General features: G+C 36.8%; 1 protein-coding gene across 1 annotated transcript in view; it reads right to left on the bottom strand.

Moving 5' to 3' along the window:
* Nucleotides 1-484: 484 nt before the first annotated feature.
* Nucleotides 485-25,168, bottom strand: part of NSUN3 (NOP2/Sun RNA methyltransferase 3) — a 54,107-nt gene continuing 29,423 nt past the window's right edge. The window contains exon 6 of the mRNA XM_004773014.3: nt 485-867. Within this exon, the coding sequence (XP_004773071.1) occupies nt 597-867 (271 nt within the window). The 3' untranslated portion in view covers nt 485-596. The remainder of the gene's footprint in view (nt 868-25,168) is intronic.

The following is a 25,168-nucleotide window of genomic DNA, read 5'->3' as shown; positions in this document are numbered from 1 at the left end:
ATAAAGCTGGTGTCAATAGAGTCACTGACCTTTGCAGTAAACAGAAGATAGTCCTTAGTGGAAAACAATGTGGCAAATAAGAAACCTATTTTCTAGAACTCAAAATAGTGCCGTTTAAGAAGTTAGTCTCAGAATACTAATCAGTTCTTACAGAAAAATGTGGGGGGTGGATTCTGAAAGAATCCGTATATTTGATAAGGTGAAAAATTATAACAGGGACAGCCAAATGTGCATTTTTAAAGGTTCAAAACACCAACATCATGGATACAATGTATCCCTAAACATAGTATGCATAAAACCACATATTCTGATTAATTTAACTACAAAATGCCAACTAAAGGCAGATTTATTATTCAGAACAAACACCATCTGCAACACCTGAAAACAGTGCTATAGATACACTTCTAGGAAAAAAAATACAACTGGAAAATCCTCAAGCCTAGATTCTGAGATGCCAAGTATTAAGTAAACAGGATTCCAAACAGACCCAGGGAAAATGACTCCACATTTATTTAAATGTTAACACCTCAAGAACCCAGAAATATAAATATAATAATACAACACTGTCATGACTTACAAAATGCATATCACCAATTTCATGTAATCCATGATTTCTTCAATTTGGCTACATACATTGGGCCCCAGGCTTTACCCTTCTCTGGAATCACTAAGAGTCCACAGTCCTGGCCAGTGGGAGCAAATGTGAAATCTTGGGAGCAAGTCCTTGCCATTTCCTTAATGTCCACAGGCATGATGTTCGTGTAGGAGTTTAAAATTTCACTGATGACATCTTGATTTTCTGCCTTGGAAAGTGTGCATGTAGAGTACACAAGCAACCCTCCAGGGCGTAAGGCCTTAATTGCAGACCTGTGTGTAATCAGAAAAATGGAGAAGTTTGGTTAGATTTAGGAAAAGGAAAATATAAGGTCAGAGGGCAAGGAAGCTTATACTTGAAAATAACTTTACTGTGACTTAGGCTGCAATAACTGTGGGTGTTTTCTAGCCTTACAACTATTTCTTTCTAATGTGACTTGAAACAATCAACATTGAAGTCAACAATGACTTCAATCAACATGGGAAAAACAGAGAATGTGTTTGGCTGGTTCTTTTTTGTTTGTTTGTTAAGGCTAGGAGGATGAGGGTGGAACATGATTAATGGGTTTGTCTTTGAATATACTGAGTGGTCCTAATGAGTAGGTGGGAAGAACACCTGAACTTCAGGAAAGCAGCTAAGGTTCAGTGATAGCTAAAGTCATGGGCGTAAATAGGATTTCCCTGGAAAAGAGCAAGGAAATATGGACTAAAGGAAGACACTAAGAGAATACCTACATTTAAAGGGAGACAAAACTCAGGAAGTAATGAGGGCTTCACCTGATGAAAGTGTAGCTTTAGGAAAAGATGGAAAGAAAGGTATTTTTGTTTGTCTGTTTTGGCTTTTTTTGTTGATGTTGTTGCTGTTGTTGTTTTTGAGGAAGACTTGAACATATTTGTAAATGCAGATCCAGGAGAAGAACAAATCTAGGACTTTAGACAGCAAATGGAAGAGTGAGCTTCATAACAGATGGGGTTCCAGCACTTCATCTGAAACAACATGGAAGCATGAAGAGGGAACTAGGATGTTTTAAGGTAAATAAAGTTCATGATAGAAAGAAAGCCTTGATAATAAGAGTGGAGTGGGAGACAAGGTAATCTACTGAGAGAAAAAACAATAAGTTTTAGTCCTGCTGGTGTGGTGATAACCCCTAAACAATTACTACTCAAGGTTTTTGTTTAAAGAGTCCATATTCTAAAACCTCTACTGGACTTAAGTATACAGCCAATCCCATGTCTCATCTTTGTATTTTAACAATCTAGAGCACATGCCAGTAACAGATATTTATAATGAAGATACACATTATCAAAATAAGTTCAAATTCTATTCCCTATGTCCAATTACTAAAGGATTGAGGAATCCTAATTTAAGACAAACAAACTGACAAAAAAAAAAAAGAGACAAACCGATGAAAAACTTTTCGTTCCTCAAATATCCTCAGACACCCTGAAACACAAGGTGAAAAATACATACATATATTTTTAAGTATCAACTCAAAATAAAAAGTAAATAGGATAGACTTATTAACTGATAACAGATTTCAACATATTTCTGAAAGATAATATGCAGATGGAGGAGTAGTAGCAGATCAAGAGAGAGGAGAGAGCCTCTCATGGCGAGGACAACAGCCACAGGGAGCATAATTTGACCTGGGGACTACAGAGTTTGGGAACTGGAAATGCCAGCTATAATGTGATGGGAGTAAAAAGTGAAAACAAGGATATTAATTCAGAGCATATATAAGAAACCATGGATTCCATACACCCATGTATGGCAAGTCAGGCAGCCAGGTAAAAAGTCTGGAAGGTTTTTATCTAAGAAAGTTGAATAAATTATCTGAGTAGACCTAAGTCAGCCACTGCCAGCATTTGCCCCTGAAACCAAAGTCCTCCACATTCTCCCTTGAAAGGAGCCTCTGGGGTAACTGCCAGCTCATCATAAAGTGACATCATTGGGCAAAAAAATCCCACCTTTAAACTTCTAAAATAAAACTCCTAGTATTTTACTGCCCCATTAAATAAAAATGTACAACCAAGGACTGTCAGATAATTTTGGGTGATAAATGCTTAAGAAATGTATAACAGTAAAAACAAACAAAAAAATCTTTAAAAACAACACAACAACAAAAACTCCTTGCCATCATGAAGCTACCATTCTAGCTCGGGGACAGAGAATATATAAAATAATAATAATAATAATAGTAATGACAGTAAGTTAGTCATGAGCTAAATTGTGTCCCTTCCCTCCAAATTCATTTGCTGAAATCCTAACCCCCAAGAGTTCAAAATCTAATAGTATTTGGAAAATAGATCTCTAAAGAGGCAATTAAGTTAAAACAGGCTGGGTCCTACTCTAACATAACTGGTGTGTCCTTATAAGAAGAGGAAATTTGGTCACGGAGTTATAGAGGGAAGACCATAAGACGACGCAGGGAGACGACAGATATCTACCAGCCAACCAGAGAGGCCTGAAGAAACCAACCCTGGCGATCTTGCTCACAGACTTCTAACCTCCAGAACTGTGAGAAAATAACTTCTGTCATTTAAGCCACTCTGTCTATGGCAATTTATGGTAGTCCTAGAAAACTAGTACAAAGTATATATACACCAAAGGACAACTTGTGTGTGTGTGTAAACACATACATAATACACACATGTATGTATGTATGTTTGTATATTTTTCCCCTATCAGACAATCCTCCCCTCAATTCTCTGAAAACACTGACTGCAAGTCCAACAATTTACCTCAATTCTGATGCTATTCACCTGGAGTTAGTATCAGATTCCAAGGTTAAGGGCTAAGGCTGCCCTTCAGATGCCAACTGGAAGTCTAGGCCTCTGGTACTTCTGACTGACCTGCCATAAATTAAGGGTTCCTACAACCCCTGTCCTTGGTTTCAGCAATTTTCTAAAATGGCTCAAAGAACTCAGGAAAAGAGTTTACTTATTAGATTACTGATACAATTCAGGATTAGCCAGATGGAATGCATAAAACAAAGTATGGGAAAAGGGGTGCAGACCTGCTGTGTCCTTTCCGGGCATGCCACCCTCCCAGTACCTCCTCACCAGCACCTCCTCGCCAACCTGGGAGCTCTCCATATCCCTTCAGTGAGGGTTTTTTATGGAGGCTTCATTAAGTAGGCATAATGATTAAAACATAAGCCATTGGTGTTTTCACTCAATCTCTCTGGAGGGGGTTCTGAAAGCTCCAATCCTCTAGTCATATGGTTGGTTCCCTTGACACCCTTAGAGGCTTTCCAAAAGCCATCTCACTGACATAAACTAAAGTGTGGTTGACAAAAGCTTTTATCAATAACAAACGCTGCTCCTTTCATACTAACAAAAAGCAAGTATTATAATAAAACATGTTTCCATCCCTCTTACCACTTAGGTAATTATTAGGGTTTTAGGACCTCTGGCCTGGATCCAGTAACAAAGACCAAATATATCTTTATAATATCATAGTTTATATATTTTTTATTTACTAATAGGTTTGTGAAGAAAATTAAATCAAGATAGCAGGATTAGAAGAGCTTGGATGGGAGCAGGAGGAAGATTACAATTTTACATGGGGTAGTTTGAATAGGATGACATTCAGGAAATGACATTTGAACAAAGACCTGGGAGGTAAGGAAGTGGCCATGCAGATGTTGGAGGCAAGAGCATTCCACACAAAAGAAATAACCAGTGCAATAACCCTGAGGCACATTCGAGGAAAAAAGAGCCAGTGTGTCTGGAGCAAAGTGAGCAACGGGGTGGAAGAATGAGATGAGATCAGAAAGTTAAAAGGAAGGGGTATAGAAGGTCTCATATTAACACTGTAAACATGTCAATTTTATTATGAATGAAAAACATCCATACTTAGATACATTATTATTAAACCTTAGAACTTCAAGAACCAAAGATGCTAAAAGCCTTCGGAAAGAAAAATGGGTCACCAATAAGGCTCCAGGAAACAGACTGGCATCAATGGCATAGCTCACTTGAAATCCTGGGAAAAAGGCAATTTAAAGTTGATGCTATTTACTGCCAAACTGTCAAATAAATATATAGGAGAAATACGGAAACGTTCAGATATCTGATGACTCAGAAATGTTACCTCTAGCAAAATGAGAAGGTAAATCAAGAAAGGGGAGAAATGTGATACTGAATTTCGTAAATGCAACATAGGAAAGCAGTGGAGGGAGTGAAATCCCAGAATGATAACTACTCAGGAGCCCCAGAGGGTAACTACTCCAGGTTAGAATGAGGTAGATATTTAGAAGGAAGTGAGAAGGGACAGAAGAGATGAAATGACTGAAAAGTGAGAAAACCTTGAAGATTTGGTATATGCAACTGGGCTGGGGCTGGGGGAAGGGAGAAAAAGAGGAGAGAAAGGGATTTTCCCACCAAATGTGACTGTACGAACATTTTCCTTCTAGCACTCGATCGTTAACACTGAACCAATAGAAAAGGAAATGCAATTCTAAGGTTATCCGTCCATTCTGCAGCGAACAGTATTTACAGATTTAAATATATACTCATTATTGGTCTTCAGTGTTCAGAAACATTCCACCAGACTGACCTTAGTAATGCTTCAGAACATATCTGTACATCTCAGAAAGAAAACTGTGGACCAGACAGGAGAGGTGCAGTTGTCAATCACCGGGAAGTGGGGAGGGAGAAATGGAAGGCGGGGTGGGCCTACAGATATTCTTACATCACAAAAAGAGAAACTAAGAGATAGTGGCCTCACTATTTCAAAAAGAATAAAGTCGGAAATGTGTTCAGAGACCCTTCCGCTAACAGAATAAGAAGTGTAAATCTAAGCATGCAATGCTAAATCTCTGAACTGAATGAGGAAGAGACTGAGAACAGGGTACTAAGAACTCAGGGTGCAGAGTGGGGTGAGGAGGTTAAGGATGGCCTAGGTGAGAGAAGCCCAGGAAGAAGTCAGTAGTCAATGTCTAAAGTTGATAAACTTAAAAAAAAAAAAAAACAAGATAAACATACTAAGTTAGAAGTTTGGGAGCAACAGGCAGAATAGGTAAAGAACAAATAATTAGAAGTGGTTGCCTATGAGAAATAAGACTAGGGAAAGAGTGGGGAGTGGCAGGAGTAAATCTCTTTTAACTCAAAGTTCATTTATATTTTCACTTTTTTCCCATATGATGTATTTCTATGATAACACAAATTAAAGGGGAGCCATGACAGTAGGATAAATATCAAAAATGTTCCCACAGACACTGTTGTTAACTTTTGGGTTTCTTTTACACTTAAGGGATTAACTCTCTAGAAAACTTATTGCCTGAGGTTCCAAATGACTAAAATTTAAAGGTATTCAGAATTTCTCATGTATTCATTTATTGTAAAAAATATTTGGGGAAGTGCCTACCACCAAAAGCCGACTTAACCTTCAGTGTTTGTTGGCAATCTCTAAAAAAATGTTTTGTTTATATGTATCTTACTTTTCACCGTTCCCTAAATATTGCCCCACAAAAAGAAAAAAAGGCTCCTATCTAAACAGCAGAGATGTGAACCATTCATGGGTTCACATTTGTGACTAGCCTGTGGTAGGAAGAATAATGGCCCCCCCAAATTTGGCCATATCCTGATCCCCAGTACCTTTAAACATGTCACATTACATGGCAAAAGGGTATTTGAAGAAGTGATTAAATTAAGGAACCTGAGATAGGAACACTAAATTGGATTATCTGGGTATGCCCAATATAACCCCAAAGATCCCTACTTACAAATCAAAAAGTGAGACAGGAGAGTCAGAGAAAGAGGTGATGACTGAAGCTAAGGCAAGAGTGACAGGACTGTTGGCCAAAGACCAAAGGCAAGGAATCTGAACTGCTTCTGAAAATCAGTTTAGGTAAGGAAACAATTCTCCATCTTAATCCCTTTGGGCTGCTATAACAAAAACACCATGGACTGAGGGGCATGAACAATAAACATTTATTTCTCACAGTTCTGAAGGCTGGAAAGTCCAAGATCAAGGTACCAGCAGGTGCCTGGTGAGGACCCGCTGCCTGGTCCACTGATGGCCTTTGTGTCCCCACATGGCAGAAGGGGTGAGGGAACTCTCTGGGTTTTCTTTTATAAGGGCACTAATTCCATTCATGAGGACTCAACCCTAATCACCTAATCACCCCGAAAGGCCTACCACCTAAAACCACCATCTTTGCAAAGAGGATTTTAACATAAATTTTGGGAGGATACAAATATTCAGTCTATAGCCCCCATCTAGAGCATCCAGAAGGAACTGCGCTCTGCCAGGACCTTAATTTTGAACTTAGAACCTCCAGAAGTGTAAGATAAATAAACTTGTGCTACTTTAAGCCACTAACTTTGTTGTAACTTATTATAGCAGCAATAGGAAATTAATACACAACTGGGATGGTTTTTTTATTTACACCTAACATACTAAGGCATCAGAAGATTTTGCTAAAATTGTGTAAATTACAACTACACTCATTTCGGATTATAGCAATGGGTACAAAATATTCTTTTTTTTTTTTTAAGATTTTATTTACTTATTTGACAGAGATCACAAGTAGGCAGAAAGGCAGGCAGAGAGTGAGAGGGGGAAGCGGGCTCCCCGCTGAGCAGAGAGCCCAATGCGAGGCTAGATCCCAAGACCCAGAGATCATGACCTGAACCGAAGGTAGAGGCTTTTTTTTTTTTTTTTAAGATTTTATTTATTTATTTGACAGATAGAGATCAGAAGTAGGCAGAGAGGCAGGTAGAGAGAGGAGGGGAGGAAGCAGGCTCCCTGCTGAGCAGAGAGCCAGATGCGGGGCTTGATCCCAGGACCATGAGTTCATGACCTGAGCCTAAGGCAGAGGCTTTAACCCACTGAGCCACCCAGGCGCCCCCCGAAGGTAGAGGCTTTAACCCACTGAGCCACCCAGGCATCTGGGTACAGAATATTCCTTGAAAAACTGTGATTACTGTGTAGGGGATGTATGCAGTTTGAATACAGCTTTTTTAAATCCCCGCTAAAAGGACTTATTTTGCTCTTACTTCCACAGGTAGCAAAGCCAATACCTAATCAAATAAATACGATTCTTTCCTATTACAGTTACACAAAAGTACACAGAAGGCTCATCATTTACAAACAATATGTTCCTGGCTTGATGGAAATTAAATTAATTTTTATGTTTTGGCTAATTCTCCTGGTTTGTTTTTATTCCAACATTCATAATTTATGTTTCTAAAATTAGGTTGGTATAACTTAACTGGTCACATTAATTTCTAAACAAGAAAATTGTATGTGGCAACACAAAGGCTTTGTTACTCACTGGGTTAATCTCAACACCCTAGCACAAAAATGTTAGGGATTCCTAACAAATGGTGGTTGTTTGCTGCTGGTGATTGTTGTTTAAACACCATTTTTTTTGTCCTTTTGCTTATAGCAGTTATAGATTTGAAAAATACCATAATTTGGGGGCACCTGGGTGGCTCAGATGGTTGGGCATCTGCCTTTGGCTCAGGTCAAAAGCTCCAGGTCCTGGGATTGAGCCCCACATCGGGCTCTCAGTTCAGCAGGGAGTTTGCTTCTCCTCCTCCCTCTGCCTGTGCTCTCTCTCTCAAATGAATGAATAAATTCTTTAAAAAATAAATATCAAAATTTTGTATTCATAGATCAAGGAAAACAGGCATGTGAAGTACTCCTAGGGTTCTGAGAATTATTAGAAAGTATAAAGATATCTTTCTAATTATCTTTTATCAATGCATATAATAGTTTCTTTAGTTTTGACACATAAATGGCAACAGGTAACTTAGTTTTAGTTAAGGCTAGAGTGTTTATAGATTAGTTCAATGATTTAAAAACCAATACTTCTAGCATTGGCATTCCAATAAAGTAAAAGATAATTTAGTATGTGTTTTATAATATTAAGTGAAAATTAATACATTTCTAAAATATAAGTACATAAATATACACTACTTTACCTACTAGTAGTAGGTAAACTACTAGACACTACTAGTAGTGTCTAGGATAAATCATCTGCTTCTATAATTCATGCATACTTTGAAACAGCCCATAAGAATGAAGTAATTATTATTTCATCTGAATCACAAAAAGACTGTATATATATGTAATATGTAATATAATATGAATATATATATATATATATATATTTTAGAACAGTTAGGTAGGAGGATGTGAGAAGGGTGTGATGCTTCAGGACAGAAGTGATTATAATCAGAATAAAGATACCACTTAATAGGTCTTAACAAGCCCAGTAAGAAATTTAAAATTCTGGAAAGGGAAAAAAAAATTAGAAGCCAGAGAGACTTGAATAATACAAAGGAAGGTGGAAAAGTTGTGGTATTGACCATATAAAAATATAAGTCGGGATTAGAAAAGAAAAATAAGATGCAATGGATCTGAGGTCTGGTAGAAGGCAAAAAGGGTTCTCTCTATATTTATGTAAATTTCTCTATTATGCAAATTTCTTCTTCTTTTTTTTTAATAGGAAAGAAAACTACATAACTAAGCAACATCCATTTGGCATAATGGTATCCTCTGCTAACTTTCTCCAAATGACTTGGAGAAAGTCATTGGCTTCTCAATAACTATAAATTTCATAGTTTAACAAGAACCTGAGTTATAGGATTATTTTCACCTATGCTATAACCTACCTATACTACATGAAATTACTACAAACCAAGTTGTATTAAGACTGGCATTATTTGTTACTGAATTGTAACAGATGCTAGAGAGATGGTCAGTCAGCAAAGCATTCTAATCATACTTGCCAGCAGAAGGCAGAAAAAGATGTCACGACTAACTACAATAGATAGAGCAAAAGTATTCATTTGATCAGATTAGGTGGTAATACCTTAAACTGAAGTAGAAATTATTAGACATTATCTTGTATTTTATATATAATATATATATTTTATTTATTATTGAATTCACTATAACGCAGAACCAGGGGAAGTACTTCTATAAAGGAGGCAGATTTGTCACTTAACACCATCCTTGTATCATTAACTGAAACATATATTCCCCTCAGAAACCCCTTACCCAAGTCGGAGGATTAACCCTACTTTAAATTTGAAATAAGATTCTATCTCACAACATGCTGTAGGAAATAAAGCTGGTATTGATTAGCAGTACAGCATAAAATAAAGTGGGAAATGCTTTTACCTCAAGGATTCCTAACAGAAAAAGAATGATGACTTTCTTTGCCACAGAACTTACACTGGATAGCCTGTTGCTTTATGGTAGAAACTGGCCATACAAATTTCTCCAAATCTTTGGTTGTCTTTCAGTGTTATTATAGAATAGGCTGAAATGCATTTTGTGCTTGAACCACCTTAAACACAAAATAAACATATTCTATTTTTTTAAAAGATTTTATTTACTTACGAGAGATGGTAAGAGAGGGAACATAAGCTCGGGGGAGCTGGAGAGGGAGAAGCAGGCTCCCAGCTGAGCAGGAAGCCTGATGAGGGGCTGGATCCCAAGACGCTGGGATAATGACCTGAGCTGAAGTCAGTCGCTTAATGACTGAATCACCCAGGTACCCCAATTAAACATACTCTTAAAAAAGAAACCATTAAATAGAATAAATTAAAATTTCCCATTTACAAACAGAAAACCTTAGTGGATTTCGGACAGTTCACAGAGTCGACTGCAATAAGACTTCAGTTCTATTATCTCTTACATGTCTTTGTAAAATCCAAAAGCTCTGCAACCTAGTTTTTTTTTTTCTTAAGTCTGTGGCAGACTCACTGGCCTCAAAATCTGACCTAAATTGATGTGAGGTTATTTATGGTCAAGACTTAGCCCATGTGAGGTAACTATTCAGAGGTTGAAATGACAGAGGTTGGATGACAGGTTGCTGCCTCAGACCCTACTGGGGGAAGTATACCAAATATCTACTACAGTACCTTTAAGAAAAAAGAAAAAAAAAAAAACTGAAACATATCTGGCCTCAAACATTCTGAATAAGATTATGGACTGGTATTTTAGCTTCAAATGAGTTACAGTGCAAACGACATAAACTTGATCTTGTCTTGTATCTACATGATAAACTAGTCACATAATTAACTGATGAAAGCTTAATTACTTTTAAAAGTAAACCATTTAAATCTTAACTTTAAAAAGCACCAGATAGGTAAATCCGCAGTCTGTTTGCAGGAGTCCGTCAGGGTACTCCTATTCTAGTACAGAGTCAGCAAAAAATACTGGATTATTTTGTGTTCTTTCAATGGACCGAGGATTCCACCTTCTTCCCCCCAAAAAGTGTTTTGAGACTCGTATGTTTGTATTTTTAATTTATTTATTTTGTATGTGTTAAAGAATACTTTGTATAATCAATAATAAAGCCTCTTTTTAAAGGAGTGTGTCATTCTGTTCAGTGCTTTTCCCTGAATTGCTCCACCCTTAAAAGATCTGCTCAAAGAAAAACAAAGAATTAAGCCCCAAGAGCCATTTAAGGTACCAGCTTAGAAATAAGAAGTTGCTGGCACTCCCAGCACAAGAAGGGAGACCACCTTTCCATGTCCAACCTGGTCCACATAGTTTACCAGCTATCAATAAGTAAAGTATAATCGTTGAGGGGGAAAAAAATGATTACCTGGCCTTAATACCTTGAAGGATAAAAGTATTACCACCTTAATGAAAACAAGTTCAAGGACTTTAAAAAACTAGAAAAAGGAGAAAAAAAAAAAAACACTAAAACTAAAACTAAAACTAAAACATCTTGAAACCCTGGTAGCTATCAAGGTTCCAAACTAAAGGTATTTCAAACTTAACCAAAATTGATAACATGATGCAGGGTGTCCTGTTGTTCCTAAGGTAAATCTCTGAATCTCAGAAAATGTTATTTAAATAGCTTCTAAAACAACCTAACACATTCTAAAAATATAAATTCCATTTTTCTGGTATATTCTTCTGATCCTTGATTAGTAATGTGGCATTCTGTTGGGAGGGTCAGTGTTAATTAGATCACTAATTTTAACTGTTTTCTATATTTAAAAAGATTGAACAAAACTGCAAAAGAAAACAATCAGCACAGCAATAGTGCCATCTTTTGACCAAAACAGAAAGTGATTCTTTCCCCCTTTAATTCCTCATGATTTACTTACATATCAGGAGATAAATAACATCTTTTTTTTTTTTTTAACTTTTTTAAAGATTTTATTTATTTCACAGACAGAGATCACAGGTCAGACAGAGATCACAAATAGCCAGAAAGGCAGGCAGAGAGAGAGGGGGAAGCAGGCTCCCTGCCGAGCAGAGAGCCCGATGAGGGGCTCGATCGCAGGACCCTTGGATCATGACCTGAGCTGAAGGCAGAGGCTTTAACCCACTGAGCCACCTAGGCATCCCTAAACAACATCTTTTTATGTCTTCCTTGTAACATGTTTGAAGTTACAGTCACTGCCCCTCCTACAACAATTTCTGGTGCAGAAGTAAAGCAATCATAGATGTCTACACTTTTGAAAAATTAAGATTACAGCTAACTATCACTTGTTAGTGATTAATATATTTATTCTTCATCTTTCCTAAAGTCCCTTCTAGCAACATTAAAGCATTAAGGCAATAGCTTCCTTTTCTTCAGATGTAAATATGGAGAAGCAATCAAGTGAAACAGACTTAAAGATTCCTTCATTGCCACAGTATTCTCAATCTTGTTCCCTTCATCTTAGAAACTCTAGTATTAAATATTTTTTTAAAAGCCAACTGAGACTATAGTAACATGAAAAAATTTAAAGTGGGCAGAAAAGCATCAATCCTGCAATTGGTCCCTTGTAACCATTTAATATTCAATTAGTATTTCAAAGGTTTTATATATAAGGCTACTTCATAAGGTTACTTTCAAGTTACATAGAAAAGAAAAACATTTCTATAATTAATGTGAAAGACGTATGAAAAGTACTGGCAGTCTTTGTATCTTAACTACTCAAATGACAAACTAAATCCCCAAATGAAAAGGTTAAATGCCTCCGGAGAACACTGCACACACAGCACATGTTCTCCCAGGAAGAAATTTTTACTTTTTCTTTCAAATAAAATAGAAGACTCCTGTTTCAACAGGAATATGGATTTGGTCCAGGAATCAAATGAGATGCGATTCCTATATTAGCCAGGTGAAGGACAAGCTATCAGTCTAATTAGTCATATTATCTTATGTTTATTTGGTACTTAATTTAAAGAGCACCTCACACATGGAGTCTTAATAAAACCTTATGAGGTGAAGAGGGTAAATAGTCTGACCCAATTTATCAAATGGACGGTGGTCACAAAGACTCAGTGACTTACTCAAAGTTACAAAGCTAATTAATGCAGCTTTGTATACCAGGAAAAGGACTGCAAGCTTTACCACTGCTATATATCCTGAAGCAATGTTACCACTGCTAAAATAGGTATGGAATTTAGGCCAAGAATAAAGAGGATGCCACATGCATACATTTAATCATCCCAACTGTCCCAAACACGGAAGGTATGGAGTAACTATATACTTACAGGCTCTTTTAACGTAAAGAAACTGAAGAATTACTAGGTCTGACACTATGACCTGAGAATCTTGGCTACCTGCTCCCTTTATGGCATACACAATCTTCATCTGTTCCAATGATAGAGCATTTATGATGAGGTAAATGAAAGCAAATACCCCATGCTGAGACATAATTTGAACCTCTTCACCACAGACTGACATCTAAATCATAGTTTTAAAGAATTTAAACAAACTACACTTGACTGTTAGAACCTCCGAGAACCTCCATTAAAATTCCAAATAATTTGGAGTAATTTGGTAATTATTCCAAACTCCAAATCATCTGGCAATTCATTTAACCGAATTCTGAGTATTGTTTGAGTAAAATGAGTATAAAACCAGCCCAAAAGTTTCATCTTCAGCCCTCATCTAACTATACTATTTGATTCTTTCATCCTCAACCTCAAGAAACATTCTCCCACTGTGGTTTCTGGACACTACTCTTCCTTTGTTCACACCTCCTTCTCTGAAGTTCCCCTTTAGCCTCCTTAACCACCTTTCCTCTTCCTCCTATCCATTAAATATCAGTCTATCAGTCTTCCCAAGAATTTTATCCTTAGGGTTTTTTTTTTTTTTCCTTTAAGATTTTATTTTTAGGGGCACCTGGGTGGCTCAGTGGGTTAAAGCCGCTGCCTTCGGGTCAGGTCATGATTCCAGGGTCCTGGGATCAAGCCCCGCATAGGGCTCTCTGCTCAGCAGGGAGCCTGCTTCCTCCTCTCTCTCTGCCTGCCTCTCTGCCTACTTGTGATTTCTGTCAAATAAATAAATAAATAAATCTTTTTAAAAAATTTATTTTTAAGTAATCTCTCCACCCAACATGGAACTCAAATCTACAACTCTGAGCTCAAGAGTTGTATGCTACACCAAATGAGCCAGCTAGGTCCCCTCCTTGGTTTATTTTTTCTTCCTAAAGTTGGGTGTTTTACATGTTATCTCACTCAAGTTTTCAAACATTAGTTATTATTCCCACTTTGCAGATGAGAAAACCAAGGCAAGAGAGTTAAGCAACTACTACAAGGCCACTCAGGAAATATACAAACCAAGAATCAAATTCAGACAGTAGAGCTCTACAGCTCATGCTGTTATTCAAGGTGTTATCCTTGACACTTTCTTCTCCTTCCCACTCCAGAGCAAATACATCACCAAGTTCTACTAATTCCCCATTGAAATTATCTTGCCAATCTAACCACATGTCCTTATTTCCCTATCATTTATTTCCTTAATGCCTTTGTTACCTAATCTTGACTATTGTAAAATTTTTCAAATTGGTTTTCTTGCTAAAGGATTTTCTTGTAAATCTCCTTTGCATCTTCCAGTGTTATCCGATCAAGGGATTTCCAATTTTTGATAAACACTTCTAATTTTTCCTCAATACCAGTTCTCAATTCCTTCTGTAGTAATGTGATTTTTAATGGTATATAGCTAAGGCTAATTTCCTAAACTGCCTTTCACCAAAGGTAGTCATATAACTAAGTCTAACCATGAGATGTGAGTGGAAGTAATATAAGGTATGTTCTTTTGTCCCTTCCTACTAGTTGCAATGCAGAATAAACACAAGAGCTGGAATAGCCACCCTGGACCATGAGGTGGAAGAAAGTTGGGGACTGGGTCCCTGATGATTGTGGAGTCTGGCAATCAAATGGTTGCCAGAACCCTGAGAAACCTAGTCAGGCTTTTACTTATTTAAGTCACTATTTTGAGTCTATTTCTTTCTGTTATATTAGAACAAAAATTATCTTCACTTAAACTGAATTGGCACCAAATGTGGACTTGCTTTAGCAGAATCTAAAATGTGGAACTGGCTTAGTAAGCCGGCAATGGAGAGAATATTCAAACAAATCACTACTGGCTACAAAGCCCAAGTGTTAATTTTATGTGTCAACTTGACTCGGCGGTTATGCCTAGATATTTGGTTAAGCAGTATTCTGGATGTTTCTTTGGTGGTATTTTTGGATAAAATTAAATTTAAATCAGTGAACTTTGAGTAAAGCAGAATGCACTCCATAATGTGTTTGGGTCTCATCCAGTCAGTCACAGCTGAAGGCCTGAATAGAAGACTGACCTCCCTTGAACAGAATTCTATCAGCTGGTATTATTCAGACTTGAACCACGGCATCAAATCTTCTCTGGATCTCCAGTGTGCTCACTCATCCTACAGAATTTGAATTTGCCAGCCTCCATAATCGTGTGAGCCAATTTCTTTAAAAAATAAAAAAAATAAAAATTAAAAAAAAATCCCTCTTTCTGTATATATGCACACATCCTATGTTTTTCTGGAGAACCCAGATTAATATAGCCAGTAACCCTTATTATGGCATGGGATATAATTTAATAAAATCATTGTTTTATGATATCTTGGAAGACAGACCACATGCTACCCAAAGCTTATATAACTCAAAGGTGACCAGAAGAAAATCTCACAATGTTAGTGCGTGTTAATGTGAGAAGGCTCAGAAAAGATCTTTGGATTTGGAAGACAAGATGGAAGGAATACAAGTCTGCTAAAGAAGGCCCTCAACCTGTGGATTATAATCTAAATCAACCAAAAATTCAGTAATTTGAGCCTTGTTAGGGTTGAAAAAGTCAAGATTCTGATAAAAAGGTTTCCCTGAGGAGGCTGCTCTAACAGAGATAAGACAGTGGCCTCAAGGCTTCTTCAAGCACTTCTGAGTAAATGTTCTTATCCAGAGAGCAAGATTTAGTCCCAAAATAATGATTTCTTTCACACCTCATGAATACATTTCAAAAATGTTATGCTGAGAGAAAAAGTTCCATATAAAGAAAGAATGCATGTTGTTTGATTACATTTTCATAGTTTGAGAACAGGCAAAGCTAATCTATAGTGAGAGAAGTCAGAACAGTGGTTGCCTTTGATGAGGGAAGCTAATGGATTCTAAGGAAGCATCAGAAATCTTCCTGGCATGTTAGAAATGTTCTATATTTTGATAGGGTTATGGGTTACACATGCCTCTGTAACTGTCAAAATTCCCTGAAATGAACATATCACCTCGTGTACACCCATGTCGTTGTAGATCCAGTGGCTCAACTTGTAGGTGGGGTGGGATAGCTCCTCCAGCAATCATGGGATCTTCCCTCAGCTTCTCTGAATTCTAGACCACGTTCCTATGCAGCTCCATCTCCAAACGTGCCAGCTATTCTGCAGACCATCCACATCATTAAGATCAGATGCTTGGGGTGACAGGAGACCTTTACAGTTTCTGGTGATAGAAAGATGTGGTTCTTCTGTCCTTCTGGGTTGTGGTGTGTCTTTGTTCTCCCCCACCTTGTATGCTAGTTACTAGTCCTGGCAAACTTCAGGTCCCACACCAGAAGTAGGGGCACAATTACATACAACTTTTATAGACTGTTTAACTGCTCCCATGATTCAGTGAGATCTAATTCCTATAAGATCCCTACATCACTTACAGAGATTCTTCCCTGATCAAATGCTGTCAATCAGTAATACCTCTCTCTGCTCCTTATAGAATGAGACAATGTGTGTAATTAACTCTCAAGTCAAGGAGTTAAAATTCTTTCTTGGCAAGTTCCAATGCTTACATAATTATTTTCTCGTTTTCTTTTGATCAAACTTCCATTTATCCTTCTAGACCTACTTCAAAGTTTATATAATCTCTAAAACTTTCACTGACTTCCCATGGAATTCCTTCCTGTTTTTCCCAAGCAATAAATTTTCAGCTGCTTGAAAACATGGTTTATATTACATTCATTTTGTTTATATATAGCACAACTAGAAAGTATGTTCTCAAAATATATTAAAAATAGTGAATGAATGAATGCTACCTTAATTAAAAGGTAGGTCAAGCAAAGAACTTTTCAGTGTAAAAAAGCTCATTGCAACTAACATTCAAAAATTCTGGTGGGATGGCTCAGTCAGTTGTGTCCGACTCTTGGTTTCAACTCAGGTCATGATCTCAGGGTCATGGGATGGAGCCTTACATTGGGCTCCCCGCACAGTGGGGAGTCCACCTGAGATTCTCTCTCTCCCTTTCTTCCTCCCCCAATTCATCCTTTCTCTCTCTAAAATAAATAAATATTTTTTTTTTTTTTAAATTCTGGATAACGAACAGCTCAAGCAACCTACAACTCTCATATGTTAGAACAGATGGAAATGTTAGAGGCCAGAGGCTTTATTTGGAAAAAAAAATAATAAACTTTTTGCCAACAATTTATAAATATGAGAAAGGTTTTTTTCCCTTGTTAGAAGGGTTGTAGATAAACTCCTAAAGAAGGAAAAATAATCTGTTAATGAAGGTTACTACACAGCAATTGTGGTCTCACAGGGCTCCAAAAACTTTGAGATTTCCTAAGAGATGAGAGTAACAAAGGCATCTTTTGTTACACGAATGAGGTGGACTTTTGAACAACTACTAAGGGTGGGCACTGATTTCCAGAGGAACCAACATGTGACCAGAAGGTTAGAACTTTTAGTCTCACCCTCTAAACCTCTAGGGAGGTATGAGGGGCTGAAGATTTAACAACTGCCAATAGCCAACAATTTAATCAAGCATGTCTATATAATAAAGCCTCCATAAAAATCCAGAAGGATAGGTCAGAGAGTTTCTGGATTGGTGAACACATAGAGAAGATGGGAGAGAGTGACATGCCCAGAGTGCATGGAGGTTCTGTGCCCTTTTCCCATATACCTTGCATCTTTTCCATCTGGATATTCATCTGTATCCTTTAACATATTCTTTAATAGAATTGGTAAATGCAAGTATATGTTTCTCTGAGTTCTGTGAGCTGCTCTAGCAAATCAAAACCAACAAGTGCATCATGGGAACCTCTTACATTTCATTGATTAGAAGCAAGGTGACAAACATGGACTTGTAATTGGCTTCTGAAGTGTGGTGAGGGCAGTCTTGTGGGCCTAAACTCAACCTGTACGAAGTGACACCACTGTAGAGAGTGTGAGAAGAGTTAAACTGTAGCTACACACCCAGTGGTATCACAGAGTAACACTTGGTAGTTCACTGGAATTGGTACCACAACCCTTTTAGGCACCAAAAAGGTCATTAAGACATATTTAAAAATGAAGGTTATCCCTGACACTGTCTTTCTGGTAACATAAGGGAAATCTAAAAGATAAAGTTAGTGTGGAATGCAGGCAATCTGATTTAAAAGGAAGGAAATATATTCACTCTTTTAAAAAAAATTAGCCTAATTTGATATACCAATAGAAATATTTTAGTTACTACAAGATAAATTAACAAATGATAAAACCACAACTTTAGCCAATTGTCACGAGCTCACAAAGCTTATATGTTTAAGTTGTTCCTTTTTGTCTCCCCCATAATCCTAAATGTTTAATTCCTCTACATTTTGTCTTTTTTTCCTAAATGTTTCAGGTGTTTCTGTTTCATTTATTTTTCCTTACTATTCCACATTTTTTTCCATGTTACATTGTTGAGTTCTAGTATTCATTTCCAATTTTTCTATTTTTGTTCCTTTTTAACAGTTCCTGTTTCTTTCATTTTTCCGTGACCTGTTTGTTTGTTTGTTTTTTATCACTTCACTATGTTTGTATCCATTTACTGTTTCTACTGGTAAACAGCAGATTGGGCAAGGAAGCAAATACCACTATTATGCATTATGACCAAAGAAAACATTAAGGTGAAAAGTTGAAGCTCATGTACAATCTATCAAATAAATGCAGATTCAAAATTAAATTTCAGGTACTGTAAGAATCTAAAACACAGATATTTCCAGGCTGATAGTTACACAGTGCTATCATCAGTTTGTGAAGTATTATTTTCCAAGCCTTGAGGGTCCCCTTCACTATGCTCACAGTAAGTAGTCAAATATCTAGATATCAAACTGTTTATTATCAAAGAAGTTCCATAAATTCAAGATAAAAAAAACATGACCAAGTTTGCTATTTTCAGAGATGCCATACCCAGCAGCTATTCCTTTGTCAGCTTAACAAACAAAAACAATGCTGATAATTATCTTCTCTCCACTGGCAGTAAGTTTTTACCTTGAAGAAGGAATATTTTTTATATAGCACTTTTTTATATATGGTAGCAGAGTAATAAATGATGCTAGCTATTCCTGAAATAGATTATAAATGGCAAGTTTTAACATATTTATTACCCATTTCTACCTGGAAATCTTATGTTTAGTATACTTTCCCCTTAGCTCTCTGCAAGAGAATATAAGGAAAGCAGATTTGTGTTGCTTAAGTTAGTAAGAGTGACAACAAAGTACATTAGGCCTGCTTTTTACATAGGGTCTTTAATCTACTACCAAATATTGTCTCTTCACTCATATAAAGAAAAAGAACTTTCAAGAAAGAAAAAGCTTTCAAGAAAAACCACCAGAATTGACTTAATTTTGACCCTTAGCAAATGTGCTTATAAATGAAGAGAGATTGCTTACTGCTGATTTAAATGATTTTTTTAAGATTTTCAAACTTCTTTTTATTCTTTTTTTAATGACAAATTTTCTTCAAGTGACATCCTACAACTTTAACCATATGAAGATATCATCCCTCTAGCTGGATCTGCTGGGATGAACTGTAAGGTTCTCCTGGTCATTCCTCTCCCTTCCCTTAAGATGGCTCCTACAACAATGCTACAAAATCCTTATGTCTTTACAGAGCAAAGTTTAAAAGCCATAGTTATCAATAATTATTTAGAGGTAAACAACAGGCTGATACAGCATATGTTCTCTGATCAAAATACAAATTAAAAAGGAGTAAGATAATTATATATATATATATGTATGTGTGTGTATATATATATATATATATATATACACACACACACACATTCCCATGTTTGGAAACAGGAAACGAACTAAAAAAAAATATGAACAAAGTTAAATACTGGATCCTAAAAAGACTTAAAAATTTGACAAACCTCAGGCGAAACTGATTAACAAAAATAATACAGGAGACATTATTATAAATCCTACAGACACTAAAAATATAATAAGATGATACTATATATAACTTCATGTTAATAAGTGTGTAGACTTGGGTGTATTGGCTGAATAACTTAAAAAAAAAAAAAAAACACTTAAACTGATTAAAAAAAAAAGAGAACTGTTAAGAGTCCTGTGACTGGGCACCTGGGTGGCTCAGTGGGTTAAAGCCTCTGCCTTCGGCTCAGGTCACGATCCCAGGGTCCTGGGATCGAGGCCCGCATCGGGCTCTCTGCTCAGCTGGGAGCCTGCTTCCTCCTCTCTCTCTGCCTGCTTCTCTGCCTACTTGTGATCTCTGTCTGTTAAATAAATCTTTAAATTAAAAAAAAAAAAAAAAAAAAAAAAAAGTCCTGTGACTGTGGGTGCCTACATGCTCAGTTGGTTAAGCATCTGCCTTCTGCTTCAGTTGTGATCCCAGGGTCCTGGGATTGAACCCCACATCAGGCTCCCTTATCAGTGGGGAACCTGCTTCTCCCCCTCCCTTTGCCTGTTGCCCCCCCCCCGCCTGTGCTCACTCTCTGTCAAACAAATAAATAAAATCTTAACAACAACAACAACAACAACAACAAAAAACCTCCTGTAACCATTAAACAAGTAAATTAGCAATCAAAAATTTTCCCACAGAGCTCCAGGCCCATTATGGCTTCAACTGCAGTTTCTACCAAATATTCAAGGGAAAAAGATAACTGCAATTTTCCATACACTGTTCCAGAGAATATAAAATAGAGAACCCACTCCTCAATTCATTTTATGAAGTCAGTATAACCTTAATTCCAAACTCTAATAAGGCTATTTCAAAAATGAAAAATTACAGGCCAGTTTCATTTATGAACACACATGAAAAAGTCCTAAGCAAAATACCATACAGAATCCAGAAAAAATTACCTACATATTTCTACAGATTACAGAATTATGAGGGGTTTTGTTAAAAATCCAAAAGAATTTATAAATTTTTAAACTTTAAAAAATTTATCAATATTGTGAAATAGCAGGAAAATGTCAAAGCTCTCTAAATTGATAGATTTAATGTAATTCCAGTCAAAATCCCTACAATTTTATATGAAACTTGAGAAGCCGATTCTAAAATGTAAAGATGCAAAGGAATCGAAAATAGCCAAGATACTCTTAACAAAACCAAATGAAACAAACAAAAGGAATATTTGCACCTACACATTATGATATTAATGCTATGGTAATTAAGCTCGTGTAGTACTAGCTGGAGTATCTATAAACAAAGCAACTGAATCAACAGAAATCAGACTGATGTTAATGTGGACATCTGATTTACGATAGAAGTAGCACTACAGAGTACTGGTAAATCGACAGACTTCAATAAATGCTGTTGGGGACGCTAGGTGCTTCAGTTGGTTAAATCTATGACTCTTGACTGGCTAGGTCATTATCTCAGGATTGTGAGACTGAACCCTTTCCTTTGCAGGGCTTCATGCTCAGTGCAGAGTCAACTGGAGATTCTCTCTCTTTCTCTCCTTCTGCCCCCATGTGCTTTCTCTCTCTCTCTCTCTCTCAAAATAATAAAATCTTTAAAAAAATAAACTAAAAGCTGTTGGGACAATGAGGTATCCATGCGCAAGGTTAAAGAAAGTAAGGAAAAGGAAAAGGAAGAAAAGAAAATAGATCCCTACCTCACGCTACTAAACAAAAATTAGCTGAGGTGTATTATAGATCTAAACGTTAAAGTTAAAAAATAAAGCTTCCAGGGGCGCCTCGGTGGCTCAGTTGGTGAGCGGCTGCCTTCGGCTCAGGTCATGATCCCGGACTTCCAGATCAAGTCCCGCATCACGCTCCCAGCTCGTTGGGGAGTCTGCTTCTCCCTCTGACCCTCTCCTCTCTCATGCTCTCTCTCACTCATTCTCTCTCAAATAAATAAATAAAATCTTTAAATAAATAAATAAAGCTTCCAGAAAATAACATGAGAGATTATCTAAGGTATGGAAAGATTTCTTAAACAGGACACACAAAAGAGCATTCATCCTAAAGGAAGATACAGATAAAAAGCAACAGCCTCTCTTTGTAGAAACAAAATAAACCCAAAACACTGAGAAGAGTAAAGGGTAAGCCACCAAACCACAATATGGAGAAGGTATTTGTACCACAAAGTCAAAAACTTTGAAGGGACTTATATTTATCCTGCTTGCAAGCTAAAAAGGTAGCATGCCAGTTGCAGGGATGCTAAGGGAAGTCATGAAACTCCTAAATCAGTAATGATGGATGGTTAATTACTTAGAAAATAATGGCAGCCAACTCAAAGAAGATTTGAATCTGCCCTGTTTTACCACTGGTCCCCAGAAGACAAAAGGCACTCAATAAACACTTAGACTACAATAAGCAGAATATACAGGGGAGAACTGTCACCATCCTTGCATTCTGTTTCTAAGAAAAAGGAGATTCACCTTCCTCCACCCACAGGGCAGGGATAGGCATGTTGCTGGAGTAAACAATTCAAGATTCCTTCCACCTCTTTGCTGTACTCAAGGACAGAAGTAGCTAATACAGTCAATAAACAGCATACATTGTTATTATTTTTACTAAAGAGTAGAGCCAAAATGGAAAAATTAGTATTCATGGAACATCACAAACTCTTATTCTCCTGGAACTGCCTAACTCTGGTACAACCAGTCATACTGTTTCACCTTTTTAATCATGTTTCCATGCACAGGATATAAAGGGAGAAGACTCTTACTTTCTGCCTAAGAGCTATGTGAATTAGCAGATTGAATTTCAAGATTTAGATGTGGGACTGGAGTAAGAGGTTTCCTCAGAGGTCCCTGGATGGGGTTCAGGGACAAGTTAACACAAAGGACTGGATTGTCAAATCAGTCTCACAAGCCAGATATCGTAGCCACTATCAAACTTTACTAATAATTTCAAGTATACAAGCAATCAAATGGCATACAGGAGGCAGGGACATCTGATGTGGCTACCTCAGGCCTGCTTATAGTTCAGAATGTTTTCTAGCTCAGATAACAGATGAGTTCTCTAAGCAAAGTTCGCAGGTCACCTCACACGATGGGGAGCATTTAGGATATGTCACATCTCCAATATATCTTAGGGAGCTGAATAGCTTGTATGACATTCTACAGGAAGCTGTGCCTCATAAATCTAGATTCTAGGTTGTGTTTACCATGGCAATCCTAACTAGGGATATTCTGCTCAAAGCATACTACAAGTAAGAGTTCTCTCAGCAAAATTCATTAGTCTATTTACCAAGGAGGTCAGTTATCAACATGTTTAACAGGGTCACCTGCCTTTTTTTCCGGGGGAATGCCTCCCTAGGAATCAAAAGAGAAATGGATCACAGGCCAGCTGCTAACTCCTTCCCCAAAGAGTTATCAAGCTGTTGCCTGGATCATTGAAAAGGCTGATGTTTTACTCTCCACTAGGATGTTTTTGTACCTATTTCTTGCATGAATGAGATCCTATCATTAGAAAGTCTTTAATACTCCTAGGTACCTGAATACATGAAGGAATGAATGGAGCGATTTATTATGATGTAGCCATTTCAAAAGTGTATTTTCAAATACTATTTGGTTAACATATTCAAAACAAATTAAATAGAAAAAGATATCAAGTTATATATCACTATGATTTCTATTGTTATGATTACTATATGCAAAGGAAGTCAATATAAATTTCTTTCAATGGATGCCTTATTTTCTTCTTTATATTTCTTTTCATATTTCAAATGCTATATGAGCCTATATTACTTCCAGGTTATGAAAAATGATGAGAACACCTTTAGTTTAAATATTTACCTGTTGTTTATTTTGTAAAATAGAACTTGTTTAACCTGACCAAAGCTGGGTATCCCTCCTCTTGCTACCTCTGTACTCTACTCTGTTACCACGTCGTTGCCCCATGTTATGACAACTGCCCTGTGGACCTTGAGAACAAGGAGCATTTCACATATATTTTTGTATCTGCAGTGCCTAGCAAAGTTCTGATACAAGATACTTAATAAATGTTGGATAAACTAATAAGTGGGGTTTTTTTTTAAGATTTTACTTATTTATTTATTTGACAGAGATCACAAATAGGCAGAGAGGAAGGCAGAGAGAGAGGGGAAAGCAGGCTCCCCGTTGAGCAGAGAGCCTGATGTGGGGTTCGATCCCAGGATCCCAAGATCAGGACCTGAGCCAAAGGCAGAGGCTCAACCCACTGAGGCACCTAGGTGCCCCATTCATAAGTATTGATAAAATCTCCTTTTCAAAATTTTATTTCATATTGTCAATCTATACTTGAGATATTTTTAATGTTGAAAATATAGTAGCTACAAACCACAGATGTCCCCTCAACCTTTTACAATTTCATTTAATGTGGAATATTTTGATCTGCAGACTCTTATTTAAAAAAGTGTGTACTTTGCCCAAATTACATATTTTTAATTGGAGAACCTCTGACTCCTGCCATTTAACTTAAAGAAAAAAAGAAGAAAAAAGAGAAAGTAAAGTAGTAGTAGTAGCAAGAGTATTAGTATTAATAGTGGTTTGCTTCTGTTTTCTGGGTTTCAAACATATGACTAAGCATATAATGACAGCATGCAAAGCTAAGTGAATTAGTTGATCTTTAAGAAGAAATTATATACCACCAAAATTATTTCCACCACCAAAAGAGTGGTGGAAATCTTCCATTCTAATAGAACTGTATATCCAAATATTATTTTTCCAACATGAACACATCAATATTTTGGTCACTATGTTGATGAATGATGAAGACTCATGCTCCATAATCACTAGGTATTCCTTATCTCAGCTCGAAAGCATGACAGAGGAGTTGTTGGGGATTTTTTTTTTTTTTTACGTTTCTTTTAAAACACAATTCTTGCTGTCAGAGTACTACTTTTTAAGGATAGTTATCTGGACGATTTATACAAATTTTCAGAATGTTACTGAATAATCTAAGCTTCCTTTTCAATGAGTTCACAAATTGGATTTTACTTGTCAACTAGTGAGAAAAGAAAACCGGAAGGGGTCAGTATTTTAAATGTGATTGATTTTCTCTGAGGAAATGGATGACATGATACAGTACTGCAATAACATACCAATATTTTTGTTATAAATCATACTCTTCGGTTCATGCTTTCCCTCCTAAAAATCATGTAAATGCCTTTTGCACAA

This window comes from Mustela putorius, unplaced genomic scaffold (genome assembly GCF_011764305.1).
Source record: "Mustela putorius furo isolate JIRA1106 unplaced genomic scaffold, ASM1176430v1.1 tig00003834_pilon_pilon_pilon, whole genome shotgun sequence".
Taxonomy (NCBI): domain Eukaryota; kingdom Metazoa; phylum Chordata; class Mammalia; order Carnivora; family Mustelidae; genus Mustela; species Mustela putorius.
Note: the sequence above shows the minus strand (reverse complement) of the source record. Positions and strands in the feature narration are given on the sequence as shown.